The sequence below is a fragment of the Pelodiscus sinensis genome, chromosome 32 (genome assembly GCF_052426305.1).
Source record: "Pelodiscus sinensis isolate ZL-2025 chromosome 32, ASM5242630v1, whole genome shotgun sequence".
Taxonomy (NCBI): domain Eukaryota; kingdom Metazoa; phylum Chordata; order Testudines; family Trionychidae; genus Pelodiscus; species Pelodiscus sinensis.
Window position 1 is genome coordinate 16,278,741 of NC_143083.1, and position 24,821 is coordinate 16,303,561.

The 24,821-nt window shown below is 48.7% G+C and overlaps 1 protein-coding gene across 8 annotated transcripts in view; it reads left to right on the forward strand.

The window, feature by feature from the left end:
- The first annotated feature begins 3,107 nt into the window (after nt 1-3,107).
- The window catches only part of CELF5 (CUGBP Elav-like family member 5), a 96,625-nt gene continuing 74,911 nt past the window's right edge, over nt 3,108-24,821 (forward strand). For 2 of the 8 annotated variants that reach the window (XM_075902531.2, XM_089774999.1), the window contains exons 1-4: nt 8,251-8,401; nt 8,752-8,824; nt 9,684-9,800; nt 10,128-10,236. In XM_075902531.2, coding sequence (XP_075758646.2) covers nt 8,325-8,401; nt 8,752-8,824; nt 9,684-9,800; nt 10,128-10,236 — 376 coding nt within the window. In that variant the 5' untranslated portion in view covers nt 8,251-8,324. Of the gene's footprint in view, nt 3,678-6,806; nt 7,488-8,250; nt 8,402-8,751; nt 8,825-9,683; nt 9,801-10,127; nt 10,237-14,683; nt 15,345-24,041; nt 24,443-24,821 lie in introns of those variants that run through there. The other 6 variants (XM_014571046.4, XM_014571047.4, XM_089775002.1 and 3 more) reach the window with 5 other exon arrangements.

The window sequence follows — 24,821 nt, forward strand, 5'->3', positions numbered from 1 at the left end:
GACCTCGAGAGGTCATCGAGTCCAGCCCCCCGCCCTCAAGGCAGGATCAAGCTCCGTCTACACCATCCCTGACAGATGTCTATCTAACCTGTTCTTAAATATCTCCAGAGAGGGAGATTCCACCACCTCCCTTGGCAATTTATTCCAATATTTGACCACCCTGACAGTTAGGAATTTTTTCCTAATGTCCAATCTAAACCTCCCCTGCTGCACTTTAAGCCCATTACTCCTTGTCCTGTCCTCAGAAACCAAGAGGAACAAATTTTCTCCTTCCTCCTTGTGACACCCTTTTAGATATTTGAAAACCGCTATCATGTCCCCCCTTAATCTTCTTTTTTCCAAAGTAAACAAGCCCAGTTCATGAAGCCTGGCTTCATAGGTCATGTTCTCTAAACCTTTAATCATTCTTGTCGCTCTTCTCTGTACCCTTTCCAATTTCTCCACATCTTTCTTGAAATGTGGCGCCCAGAACTGGACACAGTACTCCAGCTGAGGCCTAACTAGTGCAGAGTAGAGCAGCAGAATGACTTCACAAGTTTTGCTTACAACACACCTGTTGATACAACCTAGAATCATATTTGCTTTTTTTGCAACAGCATCACACTGTTGGCTCATATTCAACTTGTGGTCCACTATGACCCCTAGATCCCTTTCCGCCATGCTCCTTCCTAGACAGTCGCTTCCCATCTTGTATGTATGGAACTGATTGTTCCTTCCTAAGTGGAGCACTTTGCATTTCTCTTTATTAAACCTCATCCTGTTTACCTCTGACCATTTCTCTAACTTGCTAAGGTCATTTTGAATTATGTCCCTATCCTCCAAAGAAGTCGCAACCCCACCCAGTTTGGTATCATCTGCAAACTTAATAAGCGTACTCTCTATCCCAATATCTACATCATTGATGAAGATATTGAACAGTACGGGTCCCAAAACAGACCCTTGAGGAACTCCACTTGTTATCCCTTTCCAGCATGATTTAGAACCATTAACAACAACCCTCTGACTACGGTTATCCAGCCAATTATGCACCCACCTTATCGTGGCCCTATCGAAGTTATATTTGCCTAGTTTATCAATAAGAATATCATGCGAGACCGTATCAAATGCCTTACTAAAGTCTAGTAACTAATGCTCTTAGCCCTGGTAATCTGCAAACACAAATCTGGATTTCTTTGCACATAAATGGCCTTCTCCTCTGCAAGTGTGGAGTGCTATCTCTAGTTCATCAAATTATTCCGGTGCTACCACTACTAGGCTACAGAACTATTCACTAACACTGATACAAGTTTTCATAACTCCTCTTCTTGACTTAGACATGTCTACTGTTGGCTGGCTGACACCACTCGGTTCTGGCCAGTCTCCATTCTCTGTTGGAGGAAGGAGTACCAAACACAGGCACAATGGGGAATTTTTAATTTTCACTGCCAGAGATTTTTTTTTTTTAATTTACTAGAGAGACTTTTGTTGGATTTTTCTTGTCTTTTCCCAGAATCACTCAGTGCATTTAATTAGTCAGGGAACGTGCATTCTGGAGAGAAAATGTTCTAGAAAAGAGAAAAAATCATTACCAACAGACATGTCTTTGAGTACCTGGGAGGTGAGCCTGTTGCCTATGACCAGGTCTGGTATGGTAAAACAGCCACAGACAAGGAGGTGGCTGTAACTAAATTTCATACTGGGCTACCACACTTAGCAAATGAAACTTTTTGGCAAAAGGCTACAGGGACGCAGCAGCAGCTTTCAGTTTCTGGTGCTGTAGCAAGTATCTGACATGACCAGCGGGCACTCGTGCCCAGGACTATAACTACAGCAAGCCCCAGAGTTTATATGACAAAAGTCTTGGATCGTGTGCCTTTTGTGCGTTATAGGAGTTAGCCATCTTTTTAATATACTGGAGAAACTGAGAAAAAGCAACGGGGATGTTGGAACATCTTCCATTGCTATAATATCTTACATTCTTTACAATCTTAAAAACTTGTCTCACCAACAGAGGTTGATCCAATAAAAGATATTCCCTCACCCATCTTGTCTCTTTAATATCCTGGAATCAACACAGCTACAGCCTTACAATATGAAATAGCTGTATGCTATTTATATACAGGGCTCCTGAAATGCAACCTGTTCTGGAGTGACACATGCACAAACACTACAAGTCAGGATGGTGATTATTAGTGCTTGACTACACAAATTAATTTGGGTTAAGAAAGGCTATGAAAAAGTCCGTTTTATTCCAAATCCACAATGCTAATTTATCATAAAGCATTCCTATTGCAGAATAAAAGCATATGCAGACAGAGTTCATCAGGAACAACTATTTTGGAATAAAACTCAGCCTTGGATTACACTACTGGGGGGTTATTTGGAAATAAGCAGAGTCTCCACACTATTGGGCCTGTTTTGAAATAATGGGCTGCTTATTTCAAAAGGTGTACTCCTGCTTTCCACAGGAAATAAGCTTATTTTGAAAGTTATTTTGGGAGATATTTCCAATTTAGTTATTTCAAAATAATTTTCTGGACATACCTTCAGTGTAGACAAGCTCTTCCCCATGAAAAACAGCATGGCTATGTCTACACTCGTGGTGGCTTGTGCGAGTAATATGCAAATGAGGCTAAGCGTAGAATATTGCTGACTCATTTGCATACCTAATGAGCCACCATTTTTTCAGAAGAGGCTGTTGTGCAAGAAGGAGGCTACGTATACACTGGCATGATTTTCCGGAAATGCTTTTAACAAAAGTTTTCCATTAAAAGCATTTTCGGAAAAGCGCGTCTAGATTGGCAGAACGCTTTTCCAGAAAACAACTCTCTGCTGTCTACACTGGCCCTTTTGCGCAAAAGTTTTTTGGAAAAAGATTTTTACCTGAACGGGAGCAGCATAGTATTTCCGCAAAAGCACTGCCAACCTTACATGAGATCATCAGTGCTTTTGCGGAAATTCAAGCGGCCAGTGTAGACAGCTGGCAAGTTTTTCCAGACAAGCAGATGATTTTGCGGAAGAACTTGCTAGTCTAGACAGAGCCGGAGTGTCTACACTGCCCCTTCTTGTGCAAGAACAACCCTCTTGCGTAATGCTGTAACACCTGTTACTTTTCAGGAAGAACAGCATTGCGCAAGAGGGTTTTTCTTGTGCAAGAAGGGGCCGTGTAGGTGCTGCTCCTTGCGCAAGAGCCTTGTCTGAAAAAAATGGTGGCTCATTAGGTATGCAAATGAGACTCAGCGATACTCCAGCTTAGCCTCATTTGCATAGGACTCGCTGAAGAAGCCGTGGGTGTAGACACAGCCCACGGGTGCTTTGGTGGCCAGGTGAGCTGGAGAACCGTCACGTGAAGGCCTCCCCCTACAAACGCCGCAGCTGGATTTGCGGGGAGCGCGTGGCTGCTATTCCCGGGAGCCCTCGGCCCCGCCCCAGAGCGCCCCTCCCGGGCTGCAAATGGAACCCAGGTGCCCGGGCTCCCACCTCGCGCCCGCTCCCTGCCCCGCCGAGGAGCCTGGCCGCCTGGGTGACGTCACGGCGATGGGCTGGGCCGAGGGCGGGGATATTGGGGGAGTCGGGCTTAGCCATTGGCTGGAAGGACGGTGAGTGGCAGGAGCCGGTGCTAGGAGGGAGGCGCGGGCTCAGTGGGCGGGGCCCAGCGCTCGGAGTCAGAGGGTCCTGCTCGCGCCGTTGCCTGCCAGGTACGGGGGGGGCACTGAGGCCCCGCCCCTTTGCCTCGCCCGCGTAGACCCTCCCCCACCCCCCACAGGCTCCTGCAGCCCCCCCGTGCAGCCCCCCACATCCCTCCTGCCCCCCATGCAGCCCTCCCTAGAGCCGCCCACATCCCTCCTGCCCCCATAGGCTCCTCCAGCCCCCCATGCAGCCCCCCACATCCCTCCTGCCCCCCACAGGCTCCTCCAGCCCCCCCAGTCCCCCCTCCCCCCAAAGCCCCCAGCCCCTCCTCCAGCCCCCCACATCCCTCCTGCCCCCAAAGGCTCCTCCAGCCCCCCATGCAGCCCCCCACATCCCTCCTGCCCCCACAGGCTCCTCCAGCCCCCCAGCCCCCCACATCCCTCCTGCCCCCCATAGGCTCCTCCAGCCCCCCATAGAGCCCCCCACATCCCTCCTGCCCCCCACAGGCTCCTCCACCCCCCCATAGAGCCCCCCACATCCCTCCTGCCCCCCACAGGCTCCTCCACCCCCCCATCCCTCCTGCCCCCAGCTCCCCCCCCCCACCCCCCATCCCTCCTGCCCCCCATAGGCTCCTCCAGCCCCCCATGGAGCCCCCCACATCCCTCCTGCCCCCCATAGGCTCCTCCAGCCCCCCATGGAGCCCCCCACATCCCTCCTGCCCCCATAGGCTCCTCCAGCCCCCCATAGAGCCCCCCACATCCCTCCTGCCCCCCACAGGCTCCTCCAGCCCCCCCATGGAGCCCCCCACATCCCTCCTGCCCCCCATAGGCTCCTCCAGCCCCCCACATCCCTCCTGCCCCCATAGGCTCCTCCAGCCCCCCATAGAGCCCCCCACATCCCTCCTGCCCCCCATAGGCTCCTCCAGCCCCCCATAGAGCCCCCCACATCCCTCCTGCCCCCCACAGGCTCCTCCAGCCCCCCATGGAGCCCCCCACATCCCTCCTGCCCCCATAGGCTCCTCCAGCCCCCCATGGAGCCCCCCACATCCCTCCTGCCCCCATAGGCTCCTCCAGCCCCCCCATGGAGCCCCCCCACATCCCTCCTGCCCCCATAGGCTCCTCCAGCCCCCCCATGGAGCCCCCCCCCCACATCCCTCCTGCCCCCATAGGCTCCTCCAGCCCCCCATGGCACCCCCCACATCCCTCCTGCCCCCACAGGCTCCTCCAGCCCCCCCATGGAGCCCCCCACATCCCTCCTGCCCCCACAGGCTCCTCCAGCCCCCCACATCCCTCCTGCCCCCAAAGGCTCCTCCAGCCCCCCATGCAGCCCCCCACATCCCTCCTGCCCCCATAGGCTCCTCCAGCCCCCCACACCCCTCCCTGCCCCCATAGGCTCCTCCAGCCCCCCACATCCCTCCTGCCCCCCACATCCCTCCTGCCCCCCATGCAGCCCCCCACATCCCTCCTGCCCCCATAGAGCCCCCCACATCCCTCCTGCCCCCACAGGCTCCTCCAGCCCCCCATAGAGCCCCCCACATCCCTCCTGCCCCCCATAGGCTCCTCCAGCCCCCCATGGAGCCCCCCACATCCCTCCTGCCCCCACAGGCTCCTCCACCCCCCCATAGAGCCCCCCACATCCCTCCTGCCCCCCATAGGCTCCTCCAGCCCCCCCATGGAGCCCCCCACATCCCTCCTGCCCCCATAGGCTCCTCCAGCCCCCCCATGGAGCCCCCCACATCCCTCCTGACCCCACAGGCTCCTCCAGCCCCCCATGCATCCCCCCACATCCCTCCTGCCCCCATAGGCTCCTCCAGCCCCCCCTGGAGCCCCCCACATCCCTCCTGCCCCCACAGGCTCCTCCAGCCCTCCATGGAGCCCCCCACATCCCTCCTGCCCCCATAGGCTCCTCCAGCCCCCCCATGGAGCCCCCCACATCCCTCCTGCCCCCCACAGGCTCCTCCAGCCCCCCATGGAGCCCCCCACATCCCTCCTGCCCCCCACAGGCTCCTCCAGCCCCCCATGGAACCCCCCCACATCCCTCCTGCCCCCCACAGGCTCCTCCAGCCCCCCATGGAGGCCCCCCACATCCCTCCTGCCCCCACAGGCTCCTCCAGCCCCCCATAGAGCCCCCCACATCCCTCCTGCCCCCCATAGGCTCCTCCAGCCCCCATGGAGCCCTCCACATCCTTCCTGTCCCCATAGGCTCCTCCAGTCCCCCCATGCCGCCCCCCCACATCCCTCCTGTCCCCATAGGCTCCTCCAGTCCCCCCATGCAGCCCCCCCACATCCCTCCTGCCCCCATAGGCTCCTCCAGTCCCCCCAAGCAGCCCCCCACATCCCTCCTGCCCCCCATAGGCCCCTCCAGTCCCCCCATGGCATCCCCCACATCCCTCCTGCCCCCCATAGGCTCCTCCAGTTCCTCCATGGCACCCCCTACATCCCTCCTGCCCCCATAGACTTCTCCAGTCCCCCCATGGCGCCCCCCACATCCCTCCTGCCCCCCCATAGGCTCCTCCAGTCCCTCCATGGTGCCCCCACCCTATTCCTCCTACCTCCCCATAGACTCCTCTAATCCCCCCAATGGATCCTCCACCCACATCACTCCTGCCCCCCTCATAGACTCCTTCAGTTCCTCTCATGGAGTCCCCACTCACATCACTCCTGCCCCCCCATCGAGCCTCCCCACATCCCTTCTGCCCCACCCCATAGACTCCTACAGTCCCCCACCATGGAGTCCCCACCTCATCCCTTCTACCCCAGCCCCATAGACTCCTTCAATGCCCCCCGTGGATGCCCCATTCTCCCTCTCCCCATTCCTCCTGCCCAGCCCCCTAGAGTCCGCATTAGGGATGTTAAAAACTAGTTGACTATCCGATAAGCATTTGCTTATGAGATAGTCTTTTGACTAGTCAATATCCGCCCCCTCCCCCTTTGCTGCATCTATGATTATATCTATATCTATATGGGGAGTCCTCAGCTGACCCCGGGCTCCACAGCAGGTGCCCCTTTGAAACTCCAAGGTGGCTTGGGATTTTTCTGGGATCAGCTGTATGGCGGCTGCCCCTTTAAAATACCTCCGCATTTCAAAGGGGCAGTGGAGCCTGCGGTCAGGGGGCGGGACTCCCCAGCTGACTCCCCTAGGCAGGAAGTGCTGCATGGAGCCCGGGATAAGCTGGGGACTCCCCAGCTGACCCTGGGCTCCACTGCCCCTTTGAAATGCGCGGAGGTGGCGATTCAAAGGGGCAGCTGCCGTGGAGCCCGAGGTCAGTTGAGGATTCCCCAGCTTCACCCCGGGCTCCTAACGGCATGCAGCATGGCATGGAGCCTGGGGGACCCCGCTGACCCTGGGCTCTATGGCTCTGAAATGCACAAGTGCCCCTCCTTTGAAATGAGCAAGAGCCCTGGCACGTTTCAAAGGAGGACTGCGGAAGTGCCTATGGACTAGTCAATAGAAATTCTGTTGCTGAGTCAATTAACTGCGTTTTAATATCCTAAGTCCCCATCTCCCCCACTCCTCCTGCCTCAGACCCCACAACAGCCCCTGCTTCATCTTCCACAGAGCTCCTCCACAGCCCCTAACTCCTCCTGACCTACCTCAAAAGCTCCCTTGTCCCAGACCCCCATGTATCCCCTCCCTGCAGTGTCCCTACTCGGTCCCCTGACTTTTCTGTCACAACCACCCCTCCATATTTTTCCATTTCTCCCCAACCTCTTGGCTACTGTCTACCATGACCCAGGCTCCAGGGCATCTCTAGGCATTGCTGTAGGAAAGGGTTGTGCCCCACCCCTTGTTCAAGGACTCTCTCCCCTCCTAATGCTGGCACGGTACCTTCTGGGACCCTCCCGGCCTTTTCAGAACCAGGCTCCATGCTCTCTTTGGTAGGTCAGGCATTCGTGTTTTCAATCCCCACCTTCTCCTTTGTGGGGGTGCTCCCACCATGCCAAAAGGTCAATCTCCCTTCGCTGCTGCTCCCTGCTTCACAGGCAGTTTTCATTCCCCTCAAAGAGCAGCTTTGGGTACCTGCTTTATGATATCTTACTCCCTCCATAGTATGAATAAGGAAAAGTTATTTACTTGTTCCCATAATATAAGAACTAGGGGCCACCAAATGAAATTAATGGGCAGAAGACCCCTTAATTTTAAAACAAATAAAATAAAGGTCTTCACACAGCGCACAGTTAATCTGTGGAACTCCTTGCCTGAGGAGGTTGTGAAGGCTAGGACTAGAACAGGGTTTAAAAAAGAGCTAGATAAATTCATGGAGGTTAAGTCCATCAATGGCTATTAGCCAGGATGGGTAAGGAATGGTGTCCTTAGACTCTGTTTGTCAGAGGGTGGAGACGGATGGCAGGAGAGAGATCGCTTGATCGTTACCTGTTTGGTTCACTCCCTCTGGGACACCTGGAATTGGCCACTGTGGGCAGACAGGACACTGGGCTGGATGGGCCTTTGGTCTGACCCAGTCTGGCCATTGTTATGTTCTTACGTTTTCATGAAACCATCCCCCTTATCTTAATACTTATGGGATCAGATGTGGGTCTGGGAATCTGATTGTTAATTCCCCAGTGCTTGTCCACAGCACTTGGAGTTTCCCAGCCCTCCTCCCTCATTTTTCTTCTTTTCCCCATTGCCCTCTGTCTCCATCTATATGTGTGCGCTTTAGCACAGGGCCACCAGCATGTCTCACCTCAGCTAGCCTCAGTTAAATTTTCCCTATGGTAAGGATCCTGATTTGCTTGAACTGTTCCTTGCTCGCTGTGCCGACTGCAGTGTTCTTACTTTGCATCTCAGAGTAAGTATTTGTTGCACAGATAGGCACCTTAGAAATACTTGAGAGTTACTGAAATGTATGTCTAAGGTGTGTTGTATTTTCTTATACCTCTCTTTCTTACCCAATTTCTATATTATTCTGGCTTCTGACTTAGTTGTAGTTCAAAGAGAACTGCTGAAAACTGAATTGCCCATTTGGATTACTGACACTGGAGCTAAGCCTAAAGAGTGTCCCATCAGAGGAAGGAGCAAGCTACCTGGGCCCAGAGCTAAACATCTATAGCTGAAGGAGGGGGTTATTTTGATGTAAATGTTCAGTGTGGGGTTGAAGATGAAAGGTTTCAGCCTGCTTCTTTGGTGTTTATCTTCCAGAATGCCCAAGTCCAAGGAGTTTGTGGAAACAGCCACTTCAGACAGTGGATCTGATGCTGCTGAGAATGAAAAGGTATCTGTATAGTCGGGGAATGAGTCTGACTTTGCTCCCACGCATCAGATAATCCCCTCCTGTGCACATATCCCTGCAGTGGGAAAAAGTAGCAAGATTCTACGTGCTTCGGTTAGCCCTCTAAGGGCGTGCAGGTGACAATCTGAATTCCAGTGTGCTCAGCTGGTGCCACTGAAGCCACTTCTGGGGGTGAAATTCACAACTAAGTGCCATTCCCATGTCATACAACTGTGCAAGTTCGGGTGCTCATTGATACTGAGGCAAGCCTGTGCTTACCATTGATGCCATGAGATTGTGTTTTGTTTGATTTTTTTTTAAATGAATGCAAAGCAGAAGAGGTTTGGAGTTTCTTTTAATGTTACTTGAAAAAGTCACAGCAGATGAAGGGAGAGCATTTTCTCTCCCTTATTTTTTCAGATCTGGAAAGCGTAGTTGTGCAAAGGCGCTATCTGAATGCAACCGCACAAGGGAGCAGAGTGAAGGTTGCATGGACAACTTTTATTCTAGGACTTCCTAACTTTTGAGGCTATGACTTTACAACCTGAATATTCCTTTAATGTAGTTTTAAGAGGTTTCAGACACGTTTAGCCCAAGTACTGCTGGTTATTAGTGTAGTTAACATTAGAGTGCCATATTAGTATTACTGCAGTAGCATGTTTTGCTGAAGGGGCTAATAATCCCATCTGATTTAATGTATGTAGGTCCCATCATAACTATCTAGGAGCCCGATAGGCTTGAGAACTAAACTATTCATAAGGTGGGGCTGCTAGGTCCCATCATAACTATCTAGGAGCCCGATAGGCTTGAGAACTAAACTATTCATAAGGTGGGGCTGCTAACTATGACCTCTTCTTTACAGAAAAGAAAAAAAGAGATGCCCTCCAAGACAGAGAAAAAGCCAAAAACTGAGGCAAAAACTTCCAAGGTGGCAACAAAAAGTCATAGTCAAGATAGTGAAGAGGAGGACATGTTCCAGGTATTGGTGGGAGGGGAGAGAACCAGGTATTACAAACAAATCTACCTCTGCAGCTTCAGATCCCACCCCATCATACACACACATCCACATGCACACAAAAATTTGTATTCATTATTTTCCTAGCCATATCCGAGTCTTTTTCTGGTTTCTTGCATTGGTGTATCTTGTGTCTCCCTCTAGTTAAATACAATCTGTGCTGGCCCAATGGACTTTTAAGTAATAAGATCAAATATGGACTGGAGTTAAATATACGTATATGAAGCTGGCTGCAGCCTTCCTCCACTCAAATCCAGACCTTTCTTTAACTATCATTTAATATATTTGCAGATTGGGAAGATGCGCTATGTCAGAGTGTCCTGCTTTAAGGGGAAAATCCTTGTGGATATCCGAGAATTCTACATAGATAAGGAGGGGGACACTAAACCTGGGAGAAAAGGTAACCAGATCTTTCCACTAGGTGGCAGTAATGCATCACATCCATGTCCTTTCCAATCCAATTAAACTCCTGAATGAGTTTAGGGCAATCTTTTGTATCCAGGAGTTGGAAACTTCACATTAGCATCTTCAGAAAGTCTCAGATATTCTCACTGCCATTTGATGCTGGGAAGTGAGCTGTACGGCTCCATGATGGGCTGTTAATGAAAGAGCAAGTATCGCAGTGACCTCAGTCTGTGACGTTTGGCTCCATGCCTGTTTCTGAAGGGGGACTTCAGCTGAGGAAGGATTAGAACACTAGGTAAGCTGAAAATTGGCTAAAAGGCAGCAGGTGGAACATGATGGAAGATGGCGATATTCTGCTAGCCATCGATATTCCAGTGTGTAGGAATATAGTACCCTGTCTGACCAGTCTTCACTCTCCTTTCTCCCCAACTATTTCTCTGATAAATAGCACCTTTGGGAGGAGGAGGCGGCAATTGAGTATGTAAAATAAGACTGTCCAAAATGCCAAAGGAAAATAGAAAACTGTAACTCATGTACTGCTATCCAATGAGTGTCTGGCTGTTGCTTGGCAAAACTATATCTATATGTAAGCAGCATAGGCCTGTTAGAACTTTAAGGTTGTACAGTGTGATGTGCAGTCAGTGAGAACTAGAGGATCTCAGAATGATATTTCATCTCAGCCTGAATGGAAACTAGAAGTTCATAATTCCTGTAGGCTATATCTCTGTATTAAAGCAAGGATGACTGTAGCGTTCTGCATTAGGTGCATACCTCAGGCTATGTCTAGACTGCAGGCTTCTTGCGCAAGAAGCTTTTTGCCAAAGAGATCTTCCGCAAAATCTTCTTGTGCAAGAGCGTGTCCACACTGCAAAAGCACATTGGAAAAGCGATGAGCTTTTGCGCAAGAGAGCATTCAAACTACATGGACGCTCTCTCGCAAGAAAGCTCTGATTTCCATTAACAGAATGACCACCAGAGCACCTGTGCTTTTTTTGATAGGCTGTTTTTGTGCAAAAACCCCCTTGTTTCCTGTCCCTGCACACCCAGGAGTGGCCCGAGGCGGGCTGTGGCAGCTGGCGTCCCAGGTGGAAAGCGTGATCAGCGCCTCCGCCTGCACGGCCGTCAATGGAGTGATGTCATCGGGCACCTTGTGACATCATCATGGGGCGCCCCGTTGAAGGCGGTGCTCTATGCGACAGCCAAGTCGGCCTATAGTCACGGGCCGCCCCTGCACACACCTTTTTGCACCAGAGCTCTTGTGCAAAAAGACTTATTCCTCGTAGAAAGAGGAATAACTATTGCGCAAAAACCCCTCTTCTGATTTACAGTAAATTTTCTTGCGCAAAAACGCGCTGGCAGTGTGGACACTCTGCAAGTTTCTGCGCAAAAACAGGTGTTTTTGCACAAAAACTCTGCAGTCTAGACTGCCTCAGGCTCCTTATGAGCTTCCCAGTGTGACCCGCAGTGGAATGGAGTTTGGGTGACCCTTTGTTAGAGTCATGCGGCCCTTGGAGTAACATGATCTGACTGGGTAATTTTTATATGACGTAAACTAAATAGGAAAACAGCACAGAATGTAGTTTAAGGCAGCTGTGGAACAGGGGCATCATTCACTCTAGAACTTCTCTTCCTGCTACTGAATTAATGTTCATTCATTGCAACTTTTTGATTGACTGTGATTTGCTTAGTTGTCTCACTCAACTCTTGGTTCCCAGGTTACATCTGTAGGTCATTCCTCTCTTCAGCCCTGAATATTAGGGTAATTCAGCAGAGATTCAGTTACATGAAATTTCTCAGGAACCATTCTGTTTTCATTATTGATTTTTGTGTCTAGTCAGATGAATTTCTTTCCGTTTGATTTGTCCCTTGAACACTTAGCATGGTTTGCCCTCCAGAAATTAATTTCCTTCAAAGAAGCTACTACTGTACATTACTCACTTAAAGCAAACAGCTTATCCTGTAATGAAAGATAGAAACAGGTCATTGAAATCTTTCTGTGCCAGTCTTGGGGGAGGGGAGACAAACGGGGCATTAATCTCTTTTTGAAGGATCTAGGAAACTTGCCTCGAATGCAAGACAGAAGATTTGTTCATCTGTTGCTTAGAACTTGGAGGAAGAATGTTCATATGAATGTCTTTTCTAGTTTGATGCAGATTGTCTCTAACCACTGGTGTTTGTCTAGAACTTAATAAAATATGTGACTGTCAGGACATGTTTCTTGAGCAAAACCAAGACTAACAAAGTGGACCGTATCAGGGTGGAACTAAATTGGCATGCCCATTGCCATATTGCATATGACGAAGTGGGCTCCAGCCCACAAAAGTTTGTGCCCAAATAAAATCTGTTAGTCTTTAAGGTCTGAGGACTCGTTGGTTTTGCTGAAACAGACTAAGGATGTTAAATATCAGTTAACTGAATAGTCGATTAACCTAATTAATTCTTTTTGGTTACTCGACTATTCTATAGTCTCCGGGGAGTGGGGCCGGTAGCCAGTGTGCTCCAGCCCCACTCCTGAGGAGGCTATTGCCAGACTGCACTGCTGCCACTGTATCAGAGACCGCAGCATGGGGTGTTAGGTGAGAGATGGTCTACAAGGGGAGCCAGTTTAAAATCCAGCTCCCCTTGTGGACCTATGCTGTGGCCCTGTGCTGTTGCCTCTGATACAGAGGCAACGGTGCAGGGTGGCAGCAGCCCCTGTCTAGGGGATGGTCTGAGCTCCTGGATCTAGTGCAAGCCGGAACTGAGCTGGACTGCTGGCCAGCCTGCTAATAAATGTACTGGCAAGTGGAGGGGGGGCGGGGGGGTGTTGAATCGACTACACTTTTACATCCCTACCTGTAAACAGCCTCAGAGGCAGCAGCGTGGGGTGCTGGACGGGAGCTTGTTTGCAAGGGGAGCCAGTTTAAAAACCAGAGGCAGCAGAGTGGGTTGGCAGCAGCCCCTGTGCAGGGTTGGGTCTGAGCTCCTGCAGTTGGCACAAGCCAGAACTGAGCCAGATTGCTTGGCTCCCAATACACTTTAAATGCAGAGCGACCATGGAGGTAGGAGCTGTACTGCTGGCCAGCCTGCTAAAAAATTGACTGGTGGGTAGGGGGAGGGAAATGCATGTAGTCTATAGCATTAACTGATAAGCAAAAGCTTATAGGTTAATTGACTATACTATAATGTGGCTACTCCTCTGAAAAATGCCATGTGTATCTTCCATGGAAAAGGCCTGTGACATCAAGTTGGCTGTATCTTTGCAGGTGATTAGTTAGTTTCTGCCCAAATAGCTGAAAGAAATTCAACTCCTTCAAGTTTAAGCCATCATAGTGAATATTGTTAGCAGTAGATTTTTGTAAATGAAATTAAAGTTGTTAGGAGGGAGTCTGCCTTACCCATTTGGCCATCACAGAGGAAGACACACAGGCTACGTTTACACTACGGCTTTTGCCGGAAGAAAAAATGCAAATGAAGCACTGATTAGCATTTTCTCATGCTTCATTTGCATAATCTCTTTCAATCCATTTTTGCACAAGGGGTTTTTGCACAAACAAGCAGTGTGGATGTTTCCATTTTGCACAAAAAACCCTTTTTATACTATAATGGATTGGAAGAGATTATGCAAATGAAGTGCAAGAAAATGCTAATCTGCGCTTCATTTGCCTTTCCTCTTCCGGCAAAAGCCGTAATGTAGATCTAGCCTAGTTTAGGATAGGGACTGGGAGGAAGGACTCTTAGGCTATGTCTACACTGGCGGGTTATTGTGCAAGAACATCTTGCGCAGGAGCCCGTCCACACTGCCATGTGCGAGATGTGCTTTTGTGCAAGAGCATCCATGGCAGTGTGGATGCTCTCTTGACCAAGAAAGCCCTGATGGCCATTTTAGCCATAGGGCTTTCTTGTTCAAGAAATCCCTGCCGCGCTTCTACACTGCCCTCTTGCTCAAGAGCTCTTGCGCACGAGAGCTTACAGCTGTTAGAAAAGAGCATAGCTCTTGTGCATGAAGCCCTCTCTTACCACACTGTCCGTAAATCTTCTTGTGCAAGAGCGGGTGGGCAGTGTGGATGCGCTGCGGAAGAACGGCAGTTCTTGTGCAGTAACCCGCCAGTGTAGACATAGCCCCAGGTTTATTTATATAGAGCTTTGCTGTGACCTTGAGCCATTTCTTTACTTCCTTTTCCCCATCTGTGAAATGTGGGATACCATCCTACAGGAGCATTAAAGCTTTCCGTATTTATGTCTTACTAGAGGAGTACCCCAGAAGCGCACACTTCCCACTTGCTGGAGTGTTAAAATGGAGAGGTATTTCTTAAGGGGCTGCCTCAGATTCTGTTCTGGGATCCGATTTGGATCATAAATTTCCCTTCTATAATTCCCTTTCACAGCCACCTCGGCTGTGGAACTTGCTGCTTATGATCTGCAGGCGTATCTCTGTAACGCTTCTCCTTTGCTGTTTGTAGGGATTGCCCTATCTGCTGAACAGTGGAACCACTTGAAGGCGATCATTCCAGATATCGATGCTGCAGTCAAGAAATTCTAAGATGTTGTTTATTTAAAATCTTGTATTTTTCCTGGGTTTTTTCTTTTTAATTGCTGTTCTGCATTGGATTCCATCCTAGGGGAAAGGTTCAGTTGTTTAGATTATGATAATGCTTAAGAGGCTAGAGATTGCTTTCAGGTTTTAAAATATAATGTGGAATAAATTCAGATGCCTAGATTGTTTTGCTAAAAGAGGCTTCAGCCCCTTCCTGTCCCTACTGCTTTGTAGAATGAATGATCCTGTCAGTGATGAGATGCATGGAAGAGTCTGATTTCTAACTGGCATTTCCTGACCTAAATGGCTAGTGACTATCATGCAGTGCTGTCTAGCTGCTGCACATCTGTTGCAATCTTCCACTTGATTGCATATTAGTAAGGAGTTTAGTCCAGCTTCCTACCTGCCACCCTTCCATCTAGGCTCTGGAAACTCTGCAGATGGCATTCTGGCTATGTCAAGTAGTTCTTGTGTTTGGAACTCTTCCTGTTTGCCCACCTGCCTATGAAGAAGGGGACTGTAGCATTTCAGCAGAGAAAACAGCAGTATACACAATAAATTTGTTTGCATTACAAAAGGAAAAAAAATGTAGTCTCTATGTTGCCCTAAACTTTAAGCCTTTTTTTTTATCTCTCTCAGTTGTGTATTAGTGTCAGATTTCCCTTCCAAAGGGAAAATAAGGCCTGTCCACTACTCAGCCACTCAGCATTTCATCTCTCTTAAACAAAAGACTCACTTTTTTTGCTCTATAGAATTGATGAGATAGCTGTCTTGGCAGAACATAATAAACAAGTGCAGGCCACAGAAAGCCCTTAAATAGATCATATACTCTGTCAGGGGCAGTAAATAATTATTTAATAAGCACACTAATTACTAAAGAGGGGAGAACCTTTCTTCCCCTTGTGGAATCACAGTAAAACTACCTGGGTCCAACACTGAATAAGTAGCAGGAGTATTTCCATTGTTTAAGGCTAACCAAACTTTAATACAAGCGTTGTTATCTGGCATTCATGAGAAACTGGGGTTGCTGGTTAATCAAATGTGCCTGTTACTCCAGCTTTCCACCAATGGTTCATGAATTTTTCATTGTACGTAAGATGGGTTAGATAATATTCGGTAATGGTTTTAGACACAGAAGCATGACACACACACAGACATTACTGCCATCAGTTTAAAAAGCTGACTTCTGTAAGTGCTGGAAAATGATGCGGGCTGGCTGTAGGAATTTTCCCAGTTAACTGAAGGAGGAATTGCATTGCCATCTGTGACAGATGCTGGTTAGCCAAGTATGAAAGTGCCAGATAACATAGCTTGTACTGTAATCAGAAGCGGGATAAGCAAAACTTCTCAGTATCTAGTACTCATGTTCTATTTTAGATATGTATGTAGCCTTTGTTGCCATAGCAGCTGAGAGCCTCCCACTCTTGAATATATTTATCCTTACAACCCCCCTGTGAAGTAGGGAAGTACAGTTGGGGAACAAGGGTCAGCTCCTCAAATGGACTGAAGCACCTAACTTCCATTGAATTCAGTAGCTTCAGAGGGGGAGCCGAGTTAGTCTGTAACAGGAAAAACTAAAAAAGCAATAAATAGTCTAGTAGCACCTTAAAGACTAACAAAATCTGTAGCTGACACAAAATACAGGACTATGTAGCACTTTAAAGACTAACAAGATGGTTTATTAGATGATGAGCTTTCGTGGGCCAGACCCACTTCCTCAGATCAAATAGTGGAAGAAAATAGTCACAGCCATATATACCAAAGGATACAATTAAAAAAAAGAACACCTATGAAAAGGACAAATCACATTTCAGAACAGAAGGGGGATGCGGGGGGGGGGGGGGGAGAAGGTAAATGTCTGTGAGCTAATGGTATTAGAGGTGATAATTGGGGAAGCTATCTTTGTAATGGGTAAGATAATTGGGGTCTTTGTTGAGACCCACGCGTAGAGTGTCGAATTTTAGCATGAATGACAGTTATCTGTAGATGGCATCATGAGCTTTCATGGGCACAACCCACTTCTTCAGATGTCATCTGTATCCCACGAAAGCTCATGATCCCATCTACAGGTTTTGTTAGTCTTTAAGGTGCTACTAGACTACTTGTTTTTTAAAGGTTTTTTTTTTTTAATTGAATTCAGTGGGAGACATGGGTCTAGATACTGACATGGGTCTAAGAGACTGCTCAAGAACACACAGGAAAGTCTCTAGTAGAGCAGGGAATTGTATCGGGCTCCCCTAAATCCTAAACTAGCCTCCTACCTCATGGACTATTCTTCTTCCAGCTGGATATTAGCCCCACTCAACATTTTTCTGTTCTAGCAAGCAAGAGCCTGCATGTGGGTACCAGACTTAATTTACAGTATATCCATCAGCCACCATGTGTTTCGCTGCAATCTGACTTCTGCAACCATCACTAATACATAGTGTCATAAACCACTCTTCAGTTAGAAGCCAAAGGTAAAAGAAAAGGAGGAGGAGTGGGAAAGGAAAATTGCCCAGAAAAAGATGGGAAGGGAACAGAGAAGGCGCAGAGTAGAGAAGGAAAGCAAGTGTTTTGGCAGAAGAAAATGACTCGCAGTTGGAGTGAGTCTGGGTAATTTTGAATTACCTACAGCAGATGAATTCAATGTGGAGGTGACTAGGAAAGTGTGGGGGAAGAGGTGCAACACTTGCAGAAGTTTTATGAGTTGGTACCCACCAGGTGATAGGTACTTGACAGAATGACATGCTTTTTTCCCTCAAGGATTGTTCAGTAAATGGACAGGGGGATGATGCTCTGCTGTGTTACTTCGAAGCGGCAGCACAAGGGTCAGAGTCCAGGCTGGGTAGGGGAAAGATGACTTTATGCCATTTTTCTGCCTCCCTAACTCTAGTCTGCTGATTTGGCTCAGCACAAGTTAAAGTGGCCTGAGGGCATTCTGCCTCAGAGTAGATCCTGTGTTTGGGGCAGGGCAAAAAGATGCTAACTGGAGGCCAAGGATGACTGTTTTACAAACAAGGACCTGTAGGAGGAAAGAGTTTGAGAGACACGCCAGGTATATGAAAAACAGCATCTGTGTTGTCCTTGGGCTACAGAAGGGCTATGTCTACACAGCAACATTATTTTGAAATAACATAGTCCGCATCTTCACAGCTGGTAATTATTTTGACATAATGTCAAAATACTCATTTTATGAGGAGTAAGGAAAGTCAGAGGGAGAGTTTTCTATTTCAAAATAAGTGCTGCGCAGACAGCACCAAAACTTGAAATAAGATGCACAATTGATGTAGCTCATTTTGCATAGCTTATTTCAAGGTAAGCCCTGCTGTGTAGACACACCCAAGGAGAATCAAGATACAAGTCTCTCACAGCAAAGTAGTAGTAGTTAAGAACAGAACCTAGCTCTCTTGCTGCTTAAAATGTGTTCTGACCAAAAGAGCACCCTTCCTGCTGTAAGAATGTTATTGTGGTCAGAGAGGGTGTGTCTACACAGCAAAGTTATTTCGGAATAACAGCTGTTATGCGAGTGTCTACACAGCAAAACCATTATTTCGAAATAATTTTGAATTAGCGGAAGTCAGTTCTTGATCAATTTTCCTGCAGTACCTTTGCTCTGGAATATATCCAGTTGTTTTGCATGAATGAGCTGGTATTTGAGATACCACAACCCTTTTTGGATGTCTTCTGCTAGCAGTGCCACATACTTCCTGCCTCCTCTTTCCTTGGGAACTGATGGATGAGGAGAGAGGGACAATTTGGCTATCTTGAAAGATCTAGTACTTTCTTTAAGCTTTTCCAAAGTTTCTTGTCTGTGGTAGAGACTCGATACAGCATGAAAATCACAAATGTCCACTTCATGTTCTCTCTTTTCTTTCGTGTCCTTAGGGGCTGCAGGATGCTTGTTGGCTTTTCTAACATACAGGACATTTTACAAATCTAGACCTTAATCTAGAAACCTCAATTACATCAAGTATCAGAGGGGTAGCCGTGTTAGTCTGAATCTGCAAAAGCGGCGAGGAGTCCTGTGGCACCTTATAGACTAACTGAAGTGTAGGAGCATAAGCTTTCGTGGGCAAAAACCAGTTAGTCTGTAAGGTGCCACAGGACTCCTCGCCACTTTCTCAATTACATCAGTGACTCAGGATAGGGACTCTAGGTCTACTGCTTAAGCTCACTTTTAAGTAAAAGTACTGTAACTGAATGCTTTCCTACCCTCGTATTGCTGGTACTTGTTGAAAAGAATGTGGGATCAAATCTGCAAATGTCCCTCCATTAGCAGTGAAACCTCTTTCACTTGCACTGTGTGGAGTTTTTGTTCCTTTAACAACTTTTTAAAGTGCTGCCTTTCCTTTTGGGAGTTGATGGAACCTGAGGGCTGTGTCTACACTGGCATGAATTTCCAGAACTGCTTAAAACGGAATACTATTCCGTTTTCAGTTTTTCCGGAAAAGGAGCGTCTACATTGGCAGGCTGCTTTTCCGGAAAAGCCCTTTTTCCAGAAAAGCGTCTGTGGCCAATGTAGATGCGCTTTTCCGGAAAAGAGCCCCGATTGCCATTTTCGCGATCAGGGCTTTTTTCCGGAAAAGACTACTGGGCTGTCTACACTGGCCCTTTTCCAGAACAGTGCTCTGGAATAAGGGCTTATGCCCAAGCGGGAGCAGAATAGTTTTTCCGGAATAGCGGCTGATTTTGTACAGTGGAACATCGTTGCTTTTCCAGAAATTCAAGGGCCAGTGTAGACAGCTCGCAGCTTATTCCGGAAAAGCGGCTGATTTTCCGGAATAAGTGGCCCAGCGTAGACACAGCCGTGCTTTCCTCCTTAGTGCATAATCATCCAGATGTGTGTGGTAGCCTCCTTTTCTGTGCCTCTCTGTAATTTTGCCACTGTCTTGTGTGAGAGACTTATCCCCTGCTACTCCAAGAACCTACATTAGTCTTCTGGATCTCTTTGTCTTGTTGACTTTCTAATCTCATTTGAAAACCAGCATATCTTGTCTCCTTGGCAGATGCCTACTGATTTCCTATCTCCCTCTGGTACTCAGGCTATGTCTACACTACAGAGTTTTTTTCGGAAAAACATCTGTTTTTCTGAAAAAACTTCACTTACGTCCATACTGCAATTGCGTTCTTTCAAAAAAAAATCAAAAGAACAGATGAGTTTTTCCGATATTGGTAAACCTCGTTCTACGAGGAAGAAGCCTTTTCCCGAAAGAGCTCTTTCGGAAAAAGGCACGTGTGGATGGGGAAGAGGGAGTTCTTTTGAAAGAAGAGGAAAAAGCACAGGTGCCCTGGTGGCCACTCTGTCCATAGTAATCACAGTTTAAATGTGAGATAGCGTCCACATTGAATGGACGCTATCTTTTGAAAAAGCAGATCGCTTTTTCGATGTGTTTTGGCAGTGTGGACCCTCTCTTTCGGAAGATCTTTTTTCGGAAGATCTCTTCCAGAAAAGCTTCTTTCAAAAGAAGCCTACAGTCTAGACATAGCCTCAGAGTAACTGTTATCTTTTATAATTTATTCCTTAATCCTGTTGCTTTTTGCATATAATTCTGCACCTTATTCTGTGAACTGTTTCAGTGCACTAATTGACAGCTGCTATATTTTATTATTTACCAGGAATAGTCTCATTCCTGTCTTACTCTGCAGTCAGTGAGGATTGGAATATTTCTAGTTTTGGGGAGAATGACCCCAAAAGACTTGGTACAATTTCCCTATGAATAGACTTTACTACTGGGATGAGTGGCAGGGCTTGTGATTGAGGATCTTTGGCAGCATATGCAACAAAAGACTGTGGAGAGAAGCCAGTGATATGTGTGGGAGGTCTGGTTTTCATTTTTACTCTAATTTGTAGGGGTGATGTTGGCTTCCAAAGTCAAAGTGTCTCTATGGAGACAGTCCTGATTGCTGCTCTGTTACTAAAAGTCAATGAGAGATTTTGCCCTGGTCAGGTTAAGTATGTTGGTATGGGCTGGCTCAATTTGATTGAAAACGCTGGCTGCAAATTCTGCAGTTGATCTGCAAGGGTCTCATGCCTGCCAGTCAGGGGTTAGGAGATTCAGGTGGTGCGGGAGAGTCAGGGTTGAAAGGAAAACAGCCAAACCTGCAATGTGTGCCAGGAGATAGGGAAACTGTAGATGGAAGTTTCCTGCTAAGCAGAAGCAGAGGGCTGTCTGTAGTGTGCTCCAGTCAACAATGAACTAATGGGGGTGACCCTGGCTCCCCTGGGTGACTCAAGTAATTATCTCACCAGGCTCTCAGCCCATGCTGTGCCAAACTGGGTCTTTAATATCACACTACTGTCTCACCCTCTACCTGGTAGGATGGGCCTTCCTGCAGCTGCAGGTTTGACAGCACTGAATTAGCCCTGAGGCTAGGCTGCTACAGGGGTTGGGTGCCTGTGCCTCTTGCATTCTGGGTAAAATCAGACATGGTGGTATTTGATCCCACTCACACTTAGGAAGGGTATCTCAGTGTGAGTGGACAGGGGTGGGTGTGTGTGTGTGTGTGTGTGTGTGTGTGTGTGTGTGTACACATATGTGATGGAGGGCAGGCTGATCAAGCTGCTGTGTTTCCCCGTGTGAAGATGTCACGTCTGCTACATGTTGGATGATGTGCTCCCCTTCTCCCCTCTCCAAATTTCAGCTTTGGTTTATCTACAGGATTCAGTAGGAGAGGCCTGGAAGGTGACAGAAAGCTTCTAATAGTGCCACAAAGCAGGGCTTTTTTGGTGCCAGCTTCACACTCCTGCAGAGGCTTTTGGCCTGATATTTTCTGCACCTCTAGCCCCTGCCGAAGTCAGTGGGAGCTCAGCACCCCTGCAAATCATTCCATTTGTGTTGAAAACAATCAGGCTCCTTTCCTCCTTCCCAAAACGAGAGTAGATAAGCCATTTATCTTTGGCAATGCTATGGAAGAATGCCAGGCTGGAATGCATGGGCATGGAGATATGAGCTGTGCTGGCCTGCAGAAGCCATATACATGAGTGCTATCCTGTGGTAATGAGGCTGTGTCCCAGGTAATAGGGAGGAATGCCACGCCATGTCCCCAGAGGGGACAGAGGACATGTGCCGGGCTGCACACCAAGGCTAGCAGCTATATTTGCCACACTAAAGGTAGATTTGCATCCCCTAGGTAGTTCACAAAAAAATCCCTGTTTACTTTGGTCAGGGGAACCGATCTTACTAGTGTTAGTCTGTTTCAGCAAAAATAGTGAGGAGTCCTGTGGCACCTTAGAGACTAGTAGATTTATTTGGGAATAAGCTTTCATGGGCTGGAACATCTGGGTCTGGTTGCATCTGACAAAATGGGCTCCATCTTATGCCCAAATACATTTTAGTCTTTAAGGTGCCACAGGACTCCTCATTGTTCATCTTGCTAGTGAAACTCTATTTAAACATGGTGAGCATACCAGATTCAACTGTTCAGGTGTAGCTGGGCAGGGCCTAGCAGCGACAGACCAGTTTTATAAAGCTTCAGAGGGGTAGCCAAGTTATTCTGTAACTGAAAAAACTTAAAAAACAATTACAGAATAACTGTACAGTTATTTAAGGTACAGTTTTATAAAGAGTCAATTATTCCCAGGGAAATATCCCATATCATGTAGAGCAAGTTGGCTTACAGCCCCCTTCAGCCTCAACATAACATGCTGACACTACTCTGTGTCCTAGGGTGTGATAACTGTATTACTGCCTGCTTCTTTCGTTGGGCAGGGACTTGGTAAATAACCCTTCTAGCCTGATGTGCCTCTTCACCTACAGACAATGGTGCTATGGTAGCGTTGAGGAGGGGTGAGGGTCTGCACAATGCAATTTCAGATACTGATTCGGAGAAAGATAGTCCTGACCTCACAGCTCCTACACAAATCATGATTGGACCTTTATTTTGTAAAAGATGCTGGTGTCTGCGGTATTACCAAAGCTGGAACATAGACACTACAGTTATAGGACCCTCAGAAATACCAGATGCAGTAGCCCTCTCACAATTGAAAGTATGGGCATGATTTTTCATCGGTGCTGAGCACCCACAACTCCCAACTGACTCCATCTGGGGCTCTGGAAATTAGGCCCTACGTTTTCAACATGTGCTTGCTTTCCACTGACAAAAGAAAAAAAATCTTCAGGTTTCCTACTTGTCCAGAAGGAGGCAGCTGAATCTCTTTTGTCCCAGGTTTCCTGCTTTTTTTTTATGTCCTTCTTACCTAAGCTTCAGGCATATAGATTACATAAGGTGGACTTATTTTCCAAGTTGCATGGTTCTGGTTTGTGGAGCTTCAATCCAATCTGAAATGGGTTGCATTGTAAACTGTTCTCTGGCATTTTGCAGAATTGTGGGCTGGGCCCATCCGAATCCCTGAAGCATGTGGTTCCTCTTTCCAGTCTGAACAGGCACCGAATAGTTTCTAGATTGCATCTCTCTTGCCCGGCAGAGACAATTTTGGCAGCACCCCCTTTCCTGTTCAGTGGATGTGATTCTGGACTATGCTCCTTCTCAGCATTGCACTACATCCCCACCCACCCTTCACTGTCCCCAGCCTGATTTTCCAGTCTGTGTCATTCTGGACTACATCCTCTTTCTGGACTGCATCCTTTTTGTCGAGTCTGCAAAAGTCTAGACTGACAATACCACTCTCCTTCCTGTTCTGGATTGTGCCTTTCCTCTACTCACTGTTGGGTTTGGCACCTCTGTTTTGCCCAGCGTGCATGGGTTTTTCTGGACCTCTTTCCCAGCTCTATCCATCCGTCTTTCTCTAGAGTGGAATGAAATGGACTGTGGTTTACAGATCTCTGTTCCCTGCCGCTGTACCTTGGGTGCCGCTCCCCAGTTTGTGAGAGGCAGGACATGCTCCCCCCCCCACTTTATCTTCAGGAGTGTTCTCTACTCTGGAGCCTGGCTGCAGGGCTTGGGTGCTGATGGTTGTCCTCCTTTCTCTCTCCTAGGAGGGACATAGGACTGACTCTCTCGGGGATGCAAATACTTTTGAGTCTGAAGGAGACAAGACGCAGCCACTCGATGCCTTGCTCGGGTTCCAGGCACCCAGCCCCATCCCGCTGACTGCATCATTTGCAGCCTCGTCCTCACAGGCGGCCTTGCCCCCCTTTCCCCGGTCTGGAGCACGGTTCCTGCCCCCTCCCCTCCAGGTTTTGCAGGCTAGTCCCAGGCTGCCATGGCAGCCCCTGGGGCCCGCTCCCTGCCTCTCCTGCACAGGGCGCCTTGCGGGCACGGTTCGCAGCCCGAGGCAGGCTTGCCCCCGCCCCTCCCCGCCCCAGGATGCCTGGCTCCTGGAGGCTGCAGCTCCGCTCCGCGCCCGGCAGGTGTCCCTGTGGAGCGGCCCTTTGTGGTCCTGATGCTGCCGCTGGCTGCCGAGCCCTTTCCAGCTGAGAGCTGCTCCTTCCTCCCCCGGCCGCTCCTTCCGCCTGCATCCTGCGCCGGGCGCGGGGAATGGCCAGACTCACCGAGGGCGAGGCGAGGAGGCAGCAACAGCAGCAGCTCCTGCCGCTCAGAGCCTCCCCCATGAGCAGCAGCAGCAGCAGCTCGGAGCCTCCCGCGCAGCCGGACAGCATGAAGGACCTGGATGCCATCAAGCTGTTCGTGGGGCAGATCCCTCGCAATCTGGAGGAGAAGGACCTCAAGCCCCTCTTCGAGCAATTCGGCAAGATCTATGAGCTAACCGTGCTCAAGGATCGCTACACCGGCATGCACAAGGGTGAGCACCCCTCCTTCCTGCCACCCCCCCCCCCCCACAGCCTCATGGCTCCCTGTTCTTTTCCACCCTCCCTTCTTCCTGCCCACAGCTTCTCCACCCTTCCAGCCTCTTGCATTCCCCCCAACTCTTTCCCCTGATCCTCTCCTAGAGCCTCTGCTCCCCCAGCCCCTTCTCTCCACCTCCTCTCTTTTCTGGGGTGCTGGCAGATTTCAGCCGCTCCTTTCATTCAGTTAGTCTTTGACAGGAGCCTCCCTGGGAACTTTTAATCCTCCCTTAACAGAATTACATATGTAATGTTCACAAAGGGGGCCGGGTGGCTTCAACCCTCCTCTTGCTGCCAGGGGGAGACTACTAGACTCTCCTGGCTCTAGGCTGGGCT